The sequence below is a fragment of the Budorcas taxicolor genome, chromosome 18 (genome assembly GCF_023091745.1).
Source record: "Budorcas taxicolor isolate Tak-1 chromosome 18, Takin1.1, whole genome shotgun sequence".
NCBI classification, from domain to species: domain Eukaryota; kingdom Metazoa; phylum Chordata; class Mammalia; order Artiodactyla; family Bovidae; genus Budorcas; species Budorcas taxicolor.
The window spans coordinates 16410932-16430514 of record NC_068927.1 but is presented as its reverse complement, the minus strand read 5'-3'; the positions used below and the strand labels follow the sequence as shown (position 1 = coordinate 16430514).

Genomic DNA, 19583 nt, shown 5'->3' with positions numbered 1-19583 from the left:
AAACACCAGGACGAGTGACCCCTCACGAACTGCCCACCTCCCCAAAGCTCCAACCTGTTGGCACCTCTGCTCCCTGTTTTCAGAAGGAACCAGCTCTGGGGCAGAAGACCTGGAGACACAGTCCCTTTTGCAGATGTAAACATGAGGACCAGGGAAGCTAAGGACTGACTTAGAGACACAGGAGTGAGGTCATGGGTAAAGGCACCAGTTTGTGAACTTCTGAGCCTCTGGTCTCCTCTGTGCAAAGCCAGGTAAGCAGGACACTGAGGATTAAGCTAAAACCTACAAAGTGTTCAGGACTGTCTGCCACAGAGTGGACACCCACTGTGGACAGACGGAGGGACAGAAGGAACTAGGCAGGGAGAGGGCCGGGCCCTGCCCACCTGCCCCACCTCTGCGTGTGGAGGCGCCTCTGGGACCCCACCCCTCGCTCGGCTGGCCCCACCCACTACCCTCCACTCCAAGCAAATCCTTGGCCCTCCGGCCTGGGCCACTCGCTTGCCTCACCTCCTTGGCTTCCCGGACCCTGGCGAGGAAGGCGCGCAGTTCCAGCGTCTCCACGAAGAGCGCGCGGCACACGGCCTGGTAGTGGGTCTGTGCGCCCCGGGGCTCGGTCAGGCGCGCGGCACACAGGCGCATAGCCTGGGCGAAGGTGCGCACGGTGCGAGGGCCGCCCTCTGCCTCCTCTTCTTCCTCGGGACCCCCGTATCCTTCGTCGGCCGTCCCGCCACCGCCGTCGTCATCGCAGTCGCTGTTGGCCATGAGGTCGATGAGCCGCTCCAGCTGCGGGCTGAGCTCGCGCTCCTCGTGCTCAGCCAGCCCCCAGTCCAGCGCGCGGTAGATTGCGAAGCCCAGCGACTGCACCACCTGCGGGACAGGGCCCTGCTGTTAGGCCAGGGTAGGGCGGGCACACAGGGCGGGGTGGGGGCGTTCTAGCCGCCGCAGGAGGTCACCATCGGGTGGGTTCTACTGGTGAAATGGGATAGCAGCTGTCCTCTGAGGGGTGCACCACCGCCCCCACCCTGGAAACAGTGCTCCCCAGCAGCACAGCCACCGCGGAAAACTGCGTGGCAGGTTCTTATAATTAAGACACGCTTTACCGCTAGACTGCAGCTCCTCTGGGCGCGTGGGGGGCGGGGGAGGGGGCGCGCGGGGGGGGGGTTCACCAAGAGAGGAAAACCGGAAATCCCTGTGGGGGAATCCACAAAGGTCAAATCCACCCCAGGTCGGTGGGGTGGTGATCCGAGGGATACTAACTAGTCAGCCGTGCACAGCCCTGAACCCCCAGCACCGCCCAGAGCCAGGACTCTGGAGCTCCAGACAACACAGAAGCAGTCTACAGCCACAGAGGGCAGGCCCCTGGCTCCCGGGGGTCAGGGGGTGGGGGGAAGCATGTTGGGAAAGATGTGTGTGGTGTTGCTTACACACCAGTCAGAGCTCGCCACATGTACAGTTTACCCCCAACAAAAGTGTTTAGAAAAAGACAGAGAGGCAACCTAAGGAAGCATTAGTTCATGTGCAATGACAGTATGTTTTAAATCAGAGGAGAAAGGCTAGCTTATTCAATAAATGCTGCTGGAGTAAATTGCTTAATGACACATATAAAGCTTGACACTGGATCTCACAAAAAGTGAGACCCCTCAAGTATTTTCAGCTGCATGTAAATTTCAATGTATGTGAATTTAACCTGAAAGAGAAAAACCTAAAAAATAATTGTACCTATTATAGGGAGAGGGGGTGGGGTCACCAGCAGGCAGGTAGTGGGGGGGCGCTGCAGGGAATAGGTGAGTCCTTTGCTGGTGGAGCCTCGTGTGGGGCCACTATGCTATTCTGCTGGCTTTGCATAAGATCAAAATTCTTTCTCCACAACAAGGTTTTAAAAAGTGGATTAGCACATTAGAGACGAGTCCTGCACTCCTCTTAACTCTGCTTTTGGTGTTACTTAGCCCCTAGGGAATTGAGCTTTCAGGGACCACCATTAGCATTTCAGATCCGGGTTCTGTACTGTCTGTGCCCCACAGCCTTGGGTCTGCTCGAGGGAGGCGCTGGGGAAGCGGTTCGATGCCAGGCAGTGGCGCACAGCAAGAAGAATGAGGAAGCTGCTTCCAGTGCTGACAGCACCGAGTGTTTGTGTTTGAAAGGGCATTAATGGTTTCCTTTCACGACTCAGTACAAGAGATATACACACACCAAAATGACCACAGCTCTTTGCCACTAGTCTCAAGACCCTCACAGGTGGGGAAAACATTGGTCACCTGCCTGCCTCAGGTAGGGGGGCCGTGCTGGCCTGGGGGGGGGTGGTCAGCCTGCAGCCTGTGCCCTGACCTTGTGCCCCTGGACGGAGCCACACCCTCGCCAGGCATGTGCAGGCCACCTGGCCTCTGGGCCTTTCTGGTCTCTCCTCTGTTTCCTGTGATGTCACCCCCAGACCCCAAGGGAAGGGGTCAGAGCAGAGCTGAAGGGAAGTGTGACAGTCAGCGCTGGGCAGAGGGCAGGGCACAAGAACAGGCCTTCTCTGTCCACAGAAGCACCTCCCAAGATGCCCTGAGTCTGGAGGGGCTTAGGGGGGGGTCTGCCTGGCTCGGGGACACCTTGGGAGGGTGAGGCCCTGTGGGAGCGAAGTTCCAGTGAAAGTCAATAACGCTCCCAGCCTGGAGGCACCTTATCTCTGCCTCAGGAGGTGAGGACCAGTTGGGCTACAGGTCACACCCCAGAATCAGGAGTCAAAGGGCCTGCTCTGGCCAGTGGAGTCCCTGGGGCAGCCCCTTGGGACTGCTGGGCGGGCAAGGACCTCACTTCACACAAGTTCCCATCGGTCCTTTCTTGGCCCAGAGGGAGGTGCAGGAAGAAGACAGAGATGAGCTTCCCTGGTGGCTCAGGAGGGAAGACTCCGCCTGCCAGTGCAGGAGATGTGGCAGGTTCGATCCCTGGTCTGGGCAGATCCCACGTGCTGCAGAGCAGCTAAGCCCGAGTGGCACAGCTAATGCGCCTGTGCTTTCGAGCCCAGGCTCCACAACAAGGGAAGTCACCGCAATGAGACGCCCATGAACCACAACAAAGTGTAGCTCCCATTCTCTACAACCAGAGAAAAGCCCACGCATCAATAAAGACCCAGCACAGCCAAAAATAAACAAATAAAATCACTTTTACAAAAAAAGCAGAGTAAACTCCCCCTCACCCCAGCTTTGCCCCACAGACCCCGCTGACCCCAGGGTGACCCTCTCTCTCTGGAGGAGACCACTCTACCCCTCGGGCCGGGCAGGCAGCAGGCCTAACACCAAAGCTTCCTGGCTCCAGTGCAGCACAGAGCACCCCTGTTGGGCCTGCCTCCCCTGGTTCTGGTCTCTGGCCCGTGCTGGCCTCACATCAGTGAAAGGGTTAACTCCACTGCAAGCCTCTAGAGAGCCGCCCCAGACCCAGACACTGGAGAGACCACTGGCTTCCCCCCAGGGAAAAGTCTAGGCAGAACCCCAAGCCCCCCTGCTCCTGGCAGTGTGGGCACCAAGCAGCTGAGGCCCCGGGACCAGCCCAAGGCACTGAAGGGCTGGAGTGAGAATCTCAGCACCCAGGCCAGGAGGCTGCCCTGACCGACTTCCTGGGGCCCCCACGTCGATTCCCGAGCCTATATACAAAGTTCTTTGTAAGTGTTTTCAAGACTGATGACAGTAGGGAACACAAGTGGAACAGGGGTGGGGAACAAATTCACTTGGGGCTGTGGGGCAGGGCAGCCTGGCAGCAGGAGCCGCACACAGCAGTGAGATGGACGCGTCCTGAAAACGGGGCTAGGCTTTTCTTACTCAGGTTCCAGGACGCTGTGTAGCGTGAGCTCAGAGCAACCCCTGGGAACTCGTGTTGTATAAACAGCAGGGCATCCGCCCGGCCAGAGGATGTACTTTATCACTGATACAATTAAGAATTGCCAGCATGTGGTGACTAGAAAAAGTCAGAAAACTTTGCGATGGTTTTATTATTGTTGGTAAAAATCCTCCGTGACAGACCAATGGGTTTCCCTTGTGGCTCAGACAGTAAAGAATCTGCCTGCAATGCAGGAGACAGGGTTCGATCCCTGGGTCAGGAATATCCCCTGGAGAGGGGCATGGCAACCCACTCCAGTATTCTTGCCTGGGAAATCCCATGGACAGAGGAGTCTGGCGGACTACAGTCCATGGGGTCGCAAAGAACTGGCCATGACTGAGTGACTTTCACTTTCACAGCAGACCAACTGGCTGTGCCCACCCCCTTTCTATAACACTGTGTTTAATATATAAATACGTGTTTACACAAAACCATTTTTTATAAAGCAGTGGAATAAACATCAAATTCAGGACAAAGCACCTGGGGCCAGGCGGATGGGACAGGAGACACAGATAAAGGTCCCAGGGATGAGGCACTGGAGCTCAGGGACACGGGGGATGGGCTGCTTTTCCTGTTTGTCCCCCAGCCCCACGCCTGCCCAACGCTCTGACCAGGGAGACCACATCTCCTTTGCCCCTTCTGCCCTCTGATCAGTGGGAGGCACCTCCAGGAGCCCAGAGGTCACAGGGGAGACCCCACGTTTCAGACCCCTGGAGTCCGCCCCACCCCAGCCCGTGTGTACGGGCTTCCCTGCCTGTACACGATGCCTATTTTCAGGCATCGTCTCCCCACAAGCCTTTCCACCAAGCCACTGAGCACTTATCCACATCCTGCCTCAGAGGAGCAACTGTACAACTGTTGTTGTCCAGTTGCTCAGTCATGTCCAGCTCCTTGTGACCCCACGGACTACAGCATGCCAGGCTTCACTACCTCCTGGTCCTTCTAGAAGCACAACTGTATGTGCTGCTAATTTACAGCATACAACACACCTAACTGTTACTTCAGATCAAGTACATTTAAATTTTGTTTTTAAAGTACCTGGGCTTCCGAGCTGGCCGGTGACACCATTGTTGTGGGCTCTGCAAGAGAAGAGAAGCAGCAGTCAAGACAAGCTTCAGCATCCCCTGGGCCAGCCCCCCACCTACCCCCAGGAACACACAGCGCATCTCCCAAGATCTCCACCAGAAACCAGGGCACTGAGCCATCAGTCACTGGATGGACACTGATAAGACCCAGCTCTGCGCCGGACGCCAGGCAAGCCCTGTGGCCCTGCCCTGGGGCAGATGGTCCCACCCTGCACAGCGGTCACACCCCGAAGTGACCACTCAGACAGGAGCAGCCTACAGGGCCTTGAAGCCCATCCCGCCCCCTGGGGAAGCAGGCAGGGGGCAAGAGTGAAAGGGGAGAGGAAGGGTCAAGGGGGCAGCTCAGGTCAGCCAGGTCCAAGGAAAGGCCTCGTGGTGGGAAGCGGCATACCCCCAGCTCAGTCAGATGGGAAACCCGGGTGCAGTGGGGAGCCATGCACTCCCAAACCAGTCGGATGAGAAAGCCGGGTACGGTGGGGAAGGCAGGCTCTGCTCCAGGGTTCCCAGCAGCCATGCGGGTGAGTTGCCATCTGGCTGCACCTCTGGCACTGGGGATTTCTCCCCAGACTGTCAGCACCTCAGCCATTCATACAGGGTGCCCAGGTGCTGAATTTGGCTGTGGGTATTTTATTATTAAACATGGCACTGAGCTGGCATGTTTGCAAGCACTTGCAAAGCCAGTGTATAGCCTGGGAGGTCGATGGTCCTGGTACCCACTTCACAGATAAGGAAACAGAGGCTCTAGGGGATGAGCTTATGTGCCCCAAGGTATCACAGCTAGTAAGTGGTGGTGCTGGCTGCAGCCAGGCTGGGGGACCCCAGAATCTGTGCTCCAGTCATTGCCTGAGCCACCCTCCAGCCTTCCAAGAGGCCAGGCTGGAAAGACAGGAAACCCACCTCCTTCCATAGCCTTGCTTGAATAAAGCACACAGAGCTGTGGGAGGGTATGAATTTCAGCTGCCTTAATTGAGGTGGATAAAAACACAAACCATGACATTCTCCGCTGAGTGAACCTGCTAACTCTGCAAATATTTTCCAAATGCCATCAAGAGACAGGAAGATTGCCAGGGATAAAGGGAGTTTGCGTAGGGCTGAGCCATGAAAACACTTTCCCATTAAAACACTGCACTCCCAACATGGGTGGCGTTGATGGAACAGTGAGTACCTGGGCATATACCTTGGCCTGTATTGAAGGTTCAGTAAAAAGTCTGTAGCTGTGAAGGACAGAGATCGTGGAAAGTGGGAGAAATGGAGGGGCCGGGGCCCCGAGTTACCTTGCTATAAAGGGCAGGGGGCAGCCAACTCTTCAGAACTCTTTATAAACCCAGCATGGTGTGTGGAGGTGAGTTTTCACCAACCCAGCTGTATTTAAAGTCGCACAGGCTTGGGGAACCTTTGGGCTGTACAGAGCAAGGAGCCCCGCAGTGGTCCCGTGCCCAGTGCTTTGCTGCAAAGTTCAGGGCCACGCTTCCCTCCGCGCAGATGAGGAAGCTGGAGCTTAGAGACAGAGAGAGTTTACCAAGATCACACAGCTAAGGAATGGTGGTGCTGGGAGCCCCACCAGGCACAGCCAGACTCTGGCTGCACCCTCCAGAGCCCCCAGAACACCTGGAGTTGACATAACTTTGATACAAGCTTGACATAACAAGCTGCTCACCTGGCATCCTGCACACTAGCTCATACTTATTTACAAACCAACTTCTCCCTGGGGAAAAGCAGAGAGACGGAGATAGACGCAAGGCTCTACTGATGCACGATGAGATGGGAGCTAGACGCAGCCACCTGGTTTCCCTGGCATCCTCACCACCCTCCCCAATATGTGCTGGGGTGGAAAGTTGTTTCAGTTTCTTCCGGGAAACAAAAGACAAGAAGTCAAGAAGTGAGGGCGTTTTCTTTGAGATGACCCTGTCATAGTACAGGAAACAGGTTTCGTTTGTGGGAGAGAACTCTGTGAGGACTCTGCAGTCTGGAATCCTGGGGGCAGTGCCTCCCTGGGGCCAGCAGGGGGTGGTGGGATGGGTGCCGGCAGCCTCTCCCCCTTCTGCAGGGCTGGGGCTGAGGAGCATTGTGGTAAGGACCCTGGTGTCCTGCCTCCCTGACCGCAGGGAACAGGGGGACGGGGATGCAGTGTCCTGCTAGGATGCCGGGGGGGCGGTGATCATCCGCTGATGATGTCCTCTGGGCTTGGGGTCAGCACAGGAAGGAGCCTTGGACTCTCCTCTCCACTCCTCACTTCTTCACTCGAGAGAGGAGCTGGTGAAAGCAAGATGCCGCCTGAAGCCAAGAGGAGACAAATGCTCCAAACCCGGAAGCTGTTTGTTCAGTACAGGGGTCAAAGGCGCCCTGTGTTTGCGGTGTGTCCTTCCTCCTCCAGGTCGTTTCTGCCATAAACTCACACATCACCACGGGTGTGGTTTCCTACCCAGCAGCAAGGCCCAGGAAGTGAGTCAAGCCCCAGGGACCCAAGACAGAAGACAGAACTCTGTCTTGGGGTCCAGACGGAGGTTCAGTTGTTACTCAGATGACCTTAAGGCAAAGGGATTATCATGGCTTTACAAGGGTAAATTTGTATTAAGCAGTAAGTTTGTGTAGCTTGCTCCCTCCGTAGTCCTGATTTTTTAAAACACTCCGCTTGTTTGCATTTTCCAATCCCCGGGGAAAACGCTCGAGTGGATACCCACGAACTTGGCACTCACTGAATTCCTGGGGGAGGCTTCCACTGGATTCCTGGTGGAGCTGAGGCAGTGATGCGCACAGGTGCCCTGGGCTCAGCACATCCTCCTCGATGCTTGGGTGAGGTGCACACGGGGCATGTGAGCAGCACCTCCCCGGGGCCAGCATGTCCCAAGGCTCCACAGATACCCACATGACCTCTGGGGCAGCTGCTAGCAAAGCCCCATTCCACAGAGACTGAAACTGAAGCACCCAGAGGCCTAAGTAACTTCCCAAGGTCAGGCAGGGGGTGGGCACAAGCCAGCCAAGCCCACACCCCAGCCCTGCCCCCACGTCTCCCCGCAGGTAACTGCATGGCTGCTCGGCCTTCCTGAACCTCAGTTTCCATGTCTGTATGATGGGCGCATAGCTCTGCCTCCCCGTCAGAGGCCTGAATGAGACAGTGGGCTGCAGGCTGCAGAGCAAGCCCCCATCTCCCTCAATGACAAGGTGGAGCCGCTGCAGCCCCACACCATGTCTTCCTGGGTGACCCTCAGAGGAGCAAAGGGCCTGGCGGGGGCAGCTGGAGGACAGCCAGGGTGGGTGGCACCAGCAGCTTCGGAGAGGGCCAAGAAGTAGGAGACAAGAGCCACATGGGAAAGCTCTGGCTGCTCTGTTCAGGATGTGTGCTGTCTTCCAGGGGAAGCATCCCAGCCTGCAGCCATCCCAAGCTCTCCCCATATCACTGCACACCCCTCTGTGAGGAAGGCCGTTTAAAAGATACAGGCAACCCTGGTCACTTAGGAGGCCACCTGCCGGAGGCCTAGCAAGTCCAGCATGAGGGCCTAGAGCCCACAGGACATGCAGGGCTGCCCAGAACACTGGGGGTCCCACTTCAGCTTCTGGGAGGGGACACCCTGAGCCAGGAGAAACATGAAAAGGTGCCTCCCATGGGAAGGGGCAGCCCCACTTACACACACAGTGCCAGCAGCACAGAAATGCAGCAGCCGTGGCGGCAGCGGCACTGCGTGTCCACGTGCCCACGTGTCTGTGTGCCTGTGTGTGTGTCCATGTGTCTGCTGTGTGCACAGGTCCTTGGGCCCAGGGTGGACACCGGCTTCACACTAACATTCCCTCATTAGTCTTCCCCTGTCCCCGGGCACGTGCCACTCTCACCCCAGTTTATGGGGGAGGAAAGGGGGCCCCTAAACTTCACCCTAACTCCAGTTGCTGGGCTGGAGGTAAAGAGGTGAAGAACGGAGGTCATGACACAGGGCCGCCAAGGAGGTAAACTGGAAAAGTCTTGCCTCCAGGTAGCGGTGGGCAGCAAGGGGACAGGTGCTGGTGTCTTGGGGGTGGCAGAGGGGCCGCAGAACTACAGGCAGAAAAGGAGGGAGGGCTGCAGATGCAGGTGTGAGCTGGTGGACGGGCCACGTGAGGCACCCAGGCGTGCAGAATGGGTCCTATGAAAAATTTTAGCATCAAAACTGACAAAAAACACACCAAACATGGAAAAGTAGGGCAGTGTGTGGATTCATGTAAGAACAGAGAAGGTTGGAGGTGAAAGGAGGCACAGCCCTGTGACAGCCCCGCATCCACCCTCCGCCTGTCCGGGGCTTTCAAGGTGGAGAGCCTGTGCGAAGAGAAAAGTATGTCTGTTTCCCCTGCAGATGTCAGCTGGGCGGGCAGGTCTCAAGCAAGGAGGCAGCCAAGTGTCACTTTGGGAGCAGCCAGTGTCCTGCGGGGCCTGTCCTGGAGGCATCAGGTGGACAAATGCCACTGAAACTGTCCCAGGGTCACTGAGCACGACCACACTGCATGGAAGGAGTGAGCTTTGTCTCAGGGAACGGTCAGCACCTGTGCTGCCTGATGGAGTTTCTTGCCTTAATTAAACAAAAACCAAAACCTTTGCCTATCAGGAAGTTTTAATAATAGCCTCCTAAAAATAACTTCACTTAACATGTTTCTTCATTTTCCCCACTTGAAGAAGGGGGGCTTCCAAGCAGTTATGAAGAGGTTGAGATTAAGAAGTTTACTCAAGTCAGCTTTTCCCAAGTAGCAGAAAGTGGAAAGTATTCCTGCTCATGTCCTAAGATAATATTGTTCATCCTCCCCAGGTAAAGTTTAGTTTGGTTGTTGAATTTTTTCTTTTTTTTTCTTTTGGATCAAACCTGTGCCCCCTGCAATGAAATCCTGGAGTCTCAACCACTGGACCATTGGGGAAGTACCTGGTTGTTGCTTTCTTTACCATTATCTTAAACAATGACTTAATGCCTAGCTTTACCAGAACTTCATGAGGGGGGCTGGGAACTGAGGGCCCATGTGACCTTTTTCTTGATGGCTATTACAGCATACTTGCAGTGAATCCACTGAAAGAAGCACCCAAGTCCCAGAGAAATGCTGCGTTAGCTACCTACAGGAGATAGTCGGCCTAAAGTTTCAGCTGATTGACGAAAGCTCGACAAGGACAGAAGAGGAAGTTCAGGGTAGTCTATTTCTCAGTCTTTATAGAGGCAGCAAGTCACAAACCTCATCCACCTTTACAAGACATGCTTATGGACAGAAACTAAAGATCGTATCTAATGGAAAATGAAATTGGGCTCCTGTGTTACAGGCCGGTACAGGTCAGTGCTTCTGGGTCTGCAGGGACCAGGAAGAAGGGGCTGAAGAGGAGGTGGGCAGGAGAGGTGGACAGGTCCAGAAGACCACCACCCCAGAGGATGGCCATTGTGGTTCCATGTGGACAATACTGACTCCTCTACAAAGAGAAGCCCTCAGTTCTAGCCACCTGCCAGGACTGGCAGCAGACCACTTACTACTCTCCGCCTCAGTTCCCCACCTTTTAAATCAGAGGGTCAGACCAGGCAGGCCCTTACAGCCCTGTTCTGCGGTGGCAGAAGCCAGTCCCTGGGTTATGTTGTTTGTCTCCAGGGATGAGCAGGGGCACAGGGAAGGTCTTTCAAGGAGGAAATACAGTTGGGAGAGAAAAGCTCTTTGTAAACATACAGACTCCAGGGCCCACAGGTGAGACGAGGCCACCCTGTCCCATGTTCTGAGCCCACCTGTGAGGACGGTGTCCACAGGCACTGAGAGCATCTGTGCTGAATCCAGATCCTAACCCTTCCTGTGTGACAGGTAAGCCTGAGCCTCAGATTACCTGCATGCCGAATGGAAACAGTACCATTTGAGTCCAGTTCTTATTATTTCATCTAGACAAATATATTAGAGCTTTTTGTGCAAAAAGAGCAACTCTCAAATATCACCCAACTGCTGTGTTAGGGAGGTGGGAACGGGGCACACAGATGAGATGGGAGCTTGTGGAAGAATACTGAGGGTCGAGGAGTGGCAAGCATTCAGCGGATTGCCTGGTTATCAAAGGAACTGTCCTACTGGCTAGCTTCGGCCTGGCCCATCGCATGGATTTCTGCAAACCCACCTCTCCAGCACACACAGCCGGTCGGTGCACTTCCCCAGGTATATCCCTTTGAGGGGTAGTATGCTCGGCACCAGCACCCTGGTTCTCCAGGGAAGAAAACTTTTTTCTTAAAGAGGCTAAAAATCACTTATACTCATCATTCTCCAAAGATTTCAAATATCTTTCAAGGGCTTCATTGTTGAATATTGCTCATGGTTAAGAGTCGAACACTAAGCAAGCTGTTCCCCAAATCTTACATTTTCCTTTTTCTATTAAATCGGCAGACCCACAAAAAAGAGCCCAAGCAAAACGTTTCCTTTCTTGCCTAAATACCAGTCCAACAACGATCCACACCACCAGTCACTGGGTGGGACCGACTCCCAGAGCAGAAGGAAGCAGACCGGGTTGGGAGAGCGGGCAGGAGAGGCAGAGTCTGGTCTCCCTGAGGAACGTCCTCGGCCAAGGAGCCAAAGCTCCTCTCCTCTCCAGCCAGCACTGGCCCTGATGGTAAGATGGGTTCCAGGTGTGTGTGTGTGTGTGTTGGGGGGAGCCGAGGGGCAGAGGTCCGAGCTCCAACGGAGAGTTGGGGGGCTCCCAACCCAGAAAAGGGAGAGGGGGAGGAAGGCCTTCCAGTCCGGTAGAGAGAGAAGCCAGAGGAGGGCCCCCAGTGCGGCAGAGGGGGCGCGGAAGTGGGAGAGGTCGGCGGGTCCCGCAGAGAGAAGGCGCGGCAAAGGGGGCGCTGGGTCCGAGGCCAGGTCGGGCAGAGCGAGGGAGGGAGGGTCGCAGCCCCTCCCCGCCGCGGGCGCCGCCCCCCGCCCCGCAACGACCCCGTCCCCAGCCTCACCCGCCGCGCCGGACTCCCGCCGCGCGCTGACCGAGCCGTCTCTGCGCAGGAGGATGTCCGCCGTGTCCCGGATGCGCCGCCGGCCGCCCGGCGCGCCCCGCAGCCCGCGGCAGCACTGGAAGCACACGGCCCACGCCTGCTCCTCGTTGATGGGCTGCTCGTACGCCTTCAGCACCTCCTCCAGGGACAGCTCCCACGGCTCTGAGCGCCCCGCGCCCCCGGCCCGCTCGCCCGCGGCCGCGTCGCCGCTGGAGCTGCCGGCCCGGGCCATGGCCGCCCCATCATCGCCGCCTGCGCGCCCGGCCGGTTTCCATAACAGCCGCGCCGGGGCCGGCGCGCCCGCGAAGCGCGGGGGGCGGATCCCGCGCCGCCGGCCGCTGCTTTGTCATCGCCCGGCCCCGCCCAGCGCGAGCGGCCGCAGGTGAAGCCGCGCAGGGGAGGAGGGCAGGAGAGGGGAAGGGAGGGGCGTTCCGCGGAGGGGATGGGCAGGCGGGAGAGGGCGCAGAGCTGGGCTTGAGGCGGGGATGGACAGGCCGGGATCAGGGTGCTGGGGGAACGCAGAGCCGGGAGGAGGTCCGGGAAGAGTCCGGGGGAGGGGGCAGGGGTGCGCAGGGTCGACCCGCAGAGGGGCGCCCGGGGTGGGGGGCACCTACGGAGACGCGGTCCTCCTCGCCCGGCCCGCGAACCCACACTAGGCTCTCAACAAGCGTGTCAGGCCAACATGCCGCCCAAGCCCCACCGCGGTGACTGCGGGGGAGCCGGAGGACTGTGACTCCCGGAGGGGCAGGCGGTGCTGCAGAGCCAGCTGGCCAAGTCACCTCGGGAGTCACCACTCCGTGAAGAGAGCCAGGAAGACCCGAGGAAGGAAGCACTTAAGTGTCCCTTTTCCAGCGGAAACACGCGTCAGTGTTGATAGCTCTGGCGTCTCCGTGGAACGCGCGCGGCGCTTCACCCTTGGCCGGGAGCACCGGCTCAAAGGCGCCCCCGCGGGCTCTTCCGCCCTGGTTGCACTGGGTCAGAGTGACATGGCCAAAATGCACTGGTAGGTGAGGCAAGAAAGGCGACGGTCCCCACCCTGAATAGCGCATGGCCTAGATTCCTGAATTTCTCCATGCTGGCGATTCTCTCAGGTCTGTAGTGGAACTTGGGACTGGAAAGTTCCTGGGAATTCTCAACAGCTGAAGATAGAAATCACAGCAGAGTTGCAATGTCACCTCATTGAAGACTTGTAGGCGGCCCCGTAGGGCCCTACTCTGATAACCCCATCTGGCATTTTCATCTTCCAAAAAAAGGAGTTTGTACAGATGAATCAATCGTACAAGTTTTGGCGTCCAATAGCTGGGCACTCACACAGCTTTCCTGGTTCTTGGCGCGTATGCAGGCAGAAACCAGGCAGTGCCACCACTGTGAGGAAGGTGGAGCCTGGGGGCTCCAAGAACTGCAAGCACTTGGACTCAAGTTAATCTTCCTGTCTAGGGACCCTGGTGGTCTGGTGGTGAAGAGTCTATTTTGCAATGCAGGGGACCCAGGGTTTGATCCCTGGTCAGGGAACTAAGGTTCCACATGCAGAGCAATAAAGCCTGCACAGCACTAGAGTCCCTGTGCTGCAAGGAAAGATCCTGCATGACAGCTAAGACCTGATCTTCTGCCTAACCTTCACCCATCGGAACCCCTACCCATGGTTGTCAGTAGAGGTCAGGGAGAACCTCCAGGTGTGTCTTACCACAGTGGGGGGTTCCCAGACGGTGGTGAGGTTAAGGCCCAGACTCACAGGACACAGAGCTGTCCTCTCCTCCCCCACGTGGCTGTTCCCCATGAACCCACACAAGGGGTGCTTTCAGACTCTGTGCAGGTAAAGTCTTCCATTCAGACCACCACCAACTCACTGGAAGTTCGGGTCACTGCTCCTACCTTGGGCAGAGCCACCCCCTGCCTCCTGCTGGCATGAGCCTCTCAAAAGGGGCATCCTGGCCCCAGGGCAGAAAGTGGCAAGTACTCTTAACTGGAAGGTGCTTGGGTTGTAGTAAAAGTACCTTTCTTGGTAGTTCTTCAAAGGGCCTCAAGTTCCCTAACTGAGGGTCTTGTTTGATGAGGACAGGCCTTGGTAAGGACCTAGTTGTTCACTTGGGTGGGGGGGGCGGGGGAACCACCATGAGAGCTGTAAGTTAAGTTTATCTGGAATGAGGCAGCATCAGACAGCTGCACAGAACTGCCCCTAAGAGGCAGGGGAAGGTCAGTATGTACACGATTTTAGTGAAGGGGGATGTATAGCCAGGCACAGAGGCTTTTGCCAGAGGCTTGGTGCTAGTCACAAGCAGATGTCACAGTGCTTTTACTGCTTTTCTAGACACGAGGACATATAAGAGTTGGGCTTATAAAATCTTCTGAAAATAACTACCTGAAGACCTGTTATGCCGATTTGTACTTGGCATAGTGATGACTCACATCTACCTGATCCAGGGGCCCTGCAATCACCTGTGTAAGGTACAAGACCACTTCTGATCTGTCATTATTTTTTCAGGGACCCCTGTGCACTTCAGCCAGCAAGATGTACAACACTGGGGTTTTACTAAAAAAAACAAGTTAAGTTAGGGTCTACTTCCCTATCTCAATATCTGAAGGTTTGTCTCTAACGGTAGCAAATTCTGAAAACAGAAGCATCAGGCAGCTCTCTAGATGCCCCTAGAAACCATTTTGTTTTTTTCCTGCCAGGTCACTTTTCACACATCTCCCGAAAAAGTCCCAAATGAGCTCCAGAAATGGACACAGGCAAGCAGCAGCAGCCTGCAGGTGGTGGCAGCGAGAGGGGTGTCACGGGTGTAGCCTGGGAGTGTAAGCGTGGCTTCTAAGTCAGTAAAGGGCAATGGAGTGACTCTGCCAGACCGAAACTGATCAACCAGATGCAGCAGGTTCTGATCTGGTTGGTGGGCACACACAGTGGTTACAAGTCAGAGTCAAGGTGTTCACTTCCTTCCTGGAGTGGAAAGCCAAGCCCCACCCATACTTTAATAAAAACTCGTGTGGGTAACTCTGCCACCGAGGGAGGGCAGACGATGCCTGGTTGAGATGTGAACGGGGTTCATCCCAGTAGAAAGTGGCTTTCAAGTCAAAACATGGAGCTCTTTGTCCACCAATAACACTACACAGAACTAAGTTGAAGAAACAGTTCTTCCAAGTTGCCCCCTGGATTTTAGAAATGAAAATCTAGTGTATTTCCAGCTGTTCAGTCTCAACAAGAAACAGAAACTGATGGGTCAGCCATGAAACCAACCGGGAAAGCGTTGGATCCAGGTCATTTCTACAATGATGGGATCAGCCGTAGCCCACTCCTGAAGCCGTGTCTTTCACCCTTCATGTCCAGTACACAAGGAAGGCTGTCAGTCACCATGGGCTGTGCTTGGAGTCAGAACGGAAACCTTCAGTGCAGTGACTAACCCACCAGTACTTGGACTAGCACACTCCCCAGATACTCACAGTGTAGGCTGTTCATTCACAGATATTTGCTGAGTACTAAGTGTTCATGTCTTAAGACTGGGATGAGTTTGAAAAATCTGACCAGGTCCCCCTAAGAATCCCCCAGGTCCTCAGGGGCAAACAGCCACAGGGAAACAAAGGTCACCTGAGAAATGGACAGATGGCTACATAACCCCACTGGTTACGTCTGCTTTTCCCACTATCTGTGTCCGACGTGCTAAGGGGATTACAGATAGTGTCTGCGCCAGGGCAGGGCATCAGAGGGGTGGGTGGCTCATGACTGCCACTGGCCAGAGGCTAAAATCCAGGAATAATACATCTAAGGATCTTAGCAGAATAGAAACTAAAAGATCCTGGTTTGACCCCTGGATGCCAAAAAGTTACAGCCGGAAATACAGGTGGCATGTGGAATACACGTACCTGACTCCAGGAGGACAGTGTAGGGTTCCAGGGTGCCACACTGAGAGAGCATGCTGAGAGTTCAGAGACAAAGGTCAGAGTGAGTCAGGCATATAAGTAACTAGGTTAAATGTCAGACATGAGATGAAAGGCCAGTTAATTCCCCTAGACAGAGGCAGAGCCATTTCACCTGTTGCAAAGGAAGCAGACTCTCCGCTTGCACTGAATTCCACTTCAGCCTGAAAAACAGGTCAGCTTCTCCCAGGGGATCTGTGCACACTGGAGGCTGTGAGCAACCAGCCCCTGAATGCCTTCTCTGTCACCATCTGAGCAGAGAGGCAGGGCTCAGGGGTCTGGGAGGAAAAGCTGAAACTCAAGAGGCTGTGGTTTGTGCTTGAGGTTTATTTTGGGATAATGATAAAGGCCATGAATTCCCAGGGGTGCTGGATTCAGCTAGGCTGTGCTTGATTTCTTAAAGGAGCCAACACAGCTCTGGGGGAAGGGCACTGGGGCTGGGCATGACTACACATTTCTAGGCTGGTACTGCAGGAAGTGGGGACCCAGAGCTAAACCAAGGTGGTGAGAAGAAATCCCACAAGACTACGATGGAGGGGAGGCAGACAGGGCTGTTCTGCCGAGGGGACAAGGAGGGGGTGCTTACAGAGGTGCTTTCTCTGGATTCCTGGTCAGCAGCTGAGAAAATACTCAAGAACACTGTTTGCTTCCCACTGGTGACATTGGCGACATTGGGGGTTTCTTTACAGTGTGAAAATTAACAGAAACCTCATTTAAAATGGAGTCAGGTGACTTTCTTGGTGGTACAGTGGATAAGAATCTGCCTGCCAATGCAGGGGACACAGGTTTGATTCCTGGTCTGGGAAGATTCCACATGGCGAGGAGCAACTAAAGCCTGTGCACCTCAACTACTGAGTCTGCAGGTCTAGGGCCTGCGTGCCACAGCTAGAGAAGCCACCACCACGAGAAGCCCAAGCTCTGCAAAGATGAGTAGCACCCACTTGTCACAAAATAAAAATAACCCAACAATAAATAATTTATTAATTACACTGTTAATCCGACAGTGAGAGAAAGTTCGCTGGCAGCAACAAAGACCCAGAACAACCAAAAATTAAATAAATAAATTTTAAAAATAAATAAAAGTGCAGTCAGGGACTTCCCTGGTAGTTCAATGGCTAAGACTCCACACTCCCAATGTAGGGGGTCTGGGTTCAATCCCTGGTCTGGGAACTAAGATCCCACATGCCTTGGGGGAACTAAGCCTTTGCACAACTACTGAAGTCTGCAGGCTCTAGAGCCTGCGAGCCCCAATTACTTGGAGAGCCTGGGCTCTGCAACAAAAGCCACTGCAATAAGAAGCCCAAGCACTGCAACTACAGAAAGCCTGTGCACAGCAGGACCCAAGGTAGCCAAACAGGAAGGAAAGAGGTAAAAAATGACTAAATTTAAAGGAAAATAGCCTGGCGGGCTGCCTTCTGTGGGGTCGCAGAGTCGGACACGACTGAAGTGATTTAACAGCTGCTGCTGCTGCTAAGTCGCGTCAGTCATGTCCGACTCTGTGCGACCCCATAGACGGAAGCCCACCAGGCTCCCCCATCCCTGGGATTCTCCAGGCACGAACACTGGAGTGGATTGCCATTGCCTTCTCCAATGCATGAAAGTGAAAAGTGAAAGTGAAGTCGCTCAGTCATGTCCGACTCTTAGCGACCCCATGGACTGTAGCCTACAAGGCTCCTCTGTCCATGGGATCTCCCAGGCAAGAGTACTGGAGTGGGGTGCCATTGCCTTCTCCGGATTTAACAGCAGCAGCCCCTAAATAATGTAGACTATCAGCGGATGCTGGGAAGGCACATCCAGCACAGGGGACACATGGGTCACGACAGTGGCATGTTTGACGTGCTTCCAATGACTGGGTATCTGCTCTCCACTGTTCTTCGAAGCAGGTGGGTGAGGACTGCCAAGATGGCCAGGGACGGGTAGCCCTGGTGTGTGTGTGCGCATGTGTGTATTGAGGCTCCTACAATCTACTTCCCTGGCAGCCCCATCCAGGGTCTGTCATCTTGAATCTGACACTCACACTTGAACTCTGGGCCTGTCCTGTTACTGTCTCTCAACCGTCCTCCCAGTGTTGCCACCTCTCAGCTGATGTATGTGGGTAAGTATGTGATGTGTGTATATATGTGTGATGTATACACGTATGCATATGGCATCTCAATGTATGTATGCATGTTTGTGTGTACATGTATACAAATGTTATGATGTATGTGAATATGTATGTTATACATACACATGCATATGGTGTATCAATGCATGCATACGATGTTTGTGTGTATGATGCACATGTACATATATGATGTACAAGTATATGGTATGATGTATGCGAACATGATGTGCATGTGTGTGGTGCTTATGTGTATAATGTATGTGTATCTCCAGATTTCCACGGGCTCGGGTTAGAAAACTCTGTACTTCTTCCTCAGCTGGGGGATCAACCTTTGAGGCAGGAATCGATCTCATCACTTCTCTTCACCTCAAGGCCACAGCTCTGGTCAAGCCCCTGTTCCACTGCCGAATGACGGCCTGAGTCCATCTCAGCCACCTCTGCGCCCTGCCTCTGCCTCCCCACAGTCTCTTTTCAACCAGATGCATAACTGGGGACATGCACCTGCCAGGGTTCTGCTCACTGGGCCTGGAAGCAAGGTCTTCTCAATACTTACAAGGCCACGTGGGTGCTCCCCTCCTCAGCTGTGTGCTTAGCGCCTGATCATGTGCCTGTGGCAGTTCTGGTGTCAGCCAGCCTTGTCCCCTCATTTACAGGTCACTGGCAGCTGGATGGCCTAATTTGCAGGTTCTGGCAGTGGGCAGGCAGCTGGCCAGGGCCTGCTGGCTGAGCGGCTGCCTCTCCTCCATGTTTGGTCCTTGGTGGGCTGGCTCAGGCTGTTCTTTTGAGGGTCGCTGGGAAGGTTCCCTGACTCTCAGCATGAGCTCGTTTCAAACTCCTGTTTGCATCATGTCACTCGCATGTCATCACCAGCCCAAATGGAAGGGACAAAGACTGAGGGGTTGGACTCCTGGCCACATTTTGCAACCCACAAGGCCCACCTCCCTCGGACCCTTGTTTACTCAAGCTCAACAGCCCCCATGGCGGAGGGGGGGGGGGGGCAGCAGCAGTGGTGGTCATGGCCTGCACACACATTCCGGCCACCTGGAAAAGGTTCAGTGGGTGGCAGTGAGCGCTGTCTGAGGGCATCCGTCACCCCGACTTCACGGCCGAGGAAACCACGTTGCCTGAAAACCTGGACACAGCAACTGGGGTGCACGTCAGTGTCTGCGCCCAGACCAGGCACATACCCATCGAATCCCTGTAAATTCCTAAGTGGGCTGAATATTGGGAGCATCTTTCTAACAAGAGGACTTTCCGGGACAAGAGCTGGTCACCATGGTTACAAGCCCGGATTTCCAGTCCTCCTCCCCACATCCTCCTGAGGGGGGCGAGGGGGCTGGAAACGGATTTCAGTGGGAGACCCCTGTTGTGCGACCCCGGCGTGCGCGGCCTCGCGGTGACACTTCGCTTAAGTCTGGGGAGAAGGAGGGAGGGGCAGCCTCAGTACCGCCGCCGGGCTCCGCGGGGTCCCGAGCGCAGACTCGTTCTCCTCGGTTCCCTACAGGCGGCGTCGTTCTGCCGTCTCCGGAATTTGGGGTTGTCGGTTGTTTCCTCACACACAGCTCTGCTCACCTCGACAAGAATAACGCAAAAGGGATGGCACAGTCTTCTCCCGGTGGTTCCGTCTGACTCAGCGCCGCTAATCTCCGCCTTCAGTCGGACCTAAATAAATTCCACAGA

General features: G+C 55.2%; 1 protein-coding gene across 3 annotated transcripts in view; it reads right to left on the bottom strand.

The window, feature by feature from the left end:
• Positions 1-19501, bottom strand: part of SPIRE2 (spire type actin nucleation factor 2) — a 34147-nt gene extending 14646 nt beyond the window's left edge. The window contains exons 1-4 of one of the 3 annotated variants that reach the window (XM_052655507.1): positions 15915-16045; positions 15746-15798; positions 4894-4934; positions 508-867 (exon numbers count right to left, since the gene is read on the bottom strand). In XM_052655507.1, coding sequence (XP_052511467.1) covers positions 508-867; positions 4894-4934; positions 15746-15797 — 453 coding nt within the window. In that variant the 5' untranslated portion in view covers position 15798; positions 15915-16045. Of the gene's footprint in view, positions 1-507; positions 868-4893; positions 4935-11851; positions 12123-15745; positions 15799-15914; positions 16046-19475 lie in introns of those variants that run through there. The other 2 variants (XM_052655508.1, XM_052655506.1) reach the window with 2 other exon arrangements.
• Between the last annotated feature and the right edge of the window lie 82 nt (positions 19502-19583).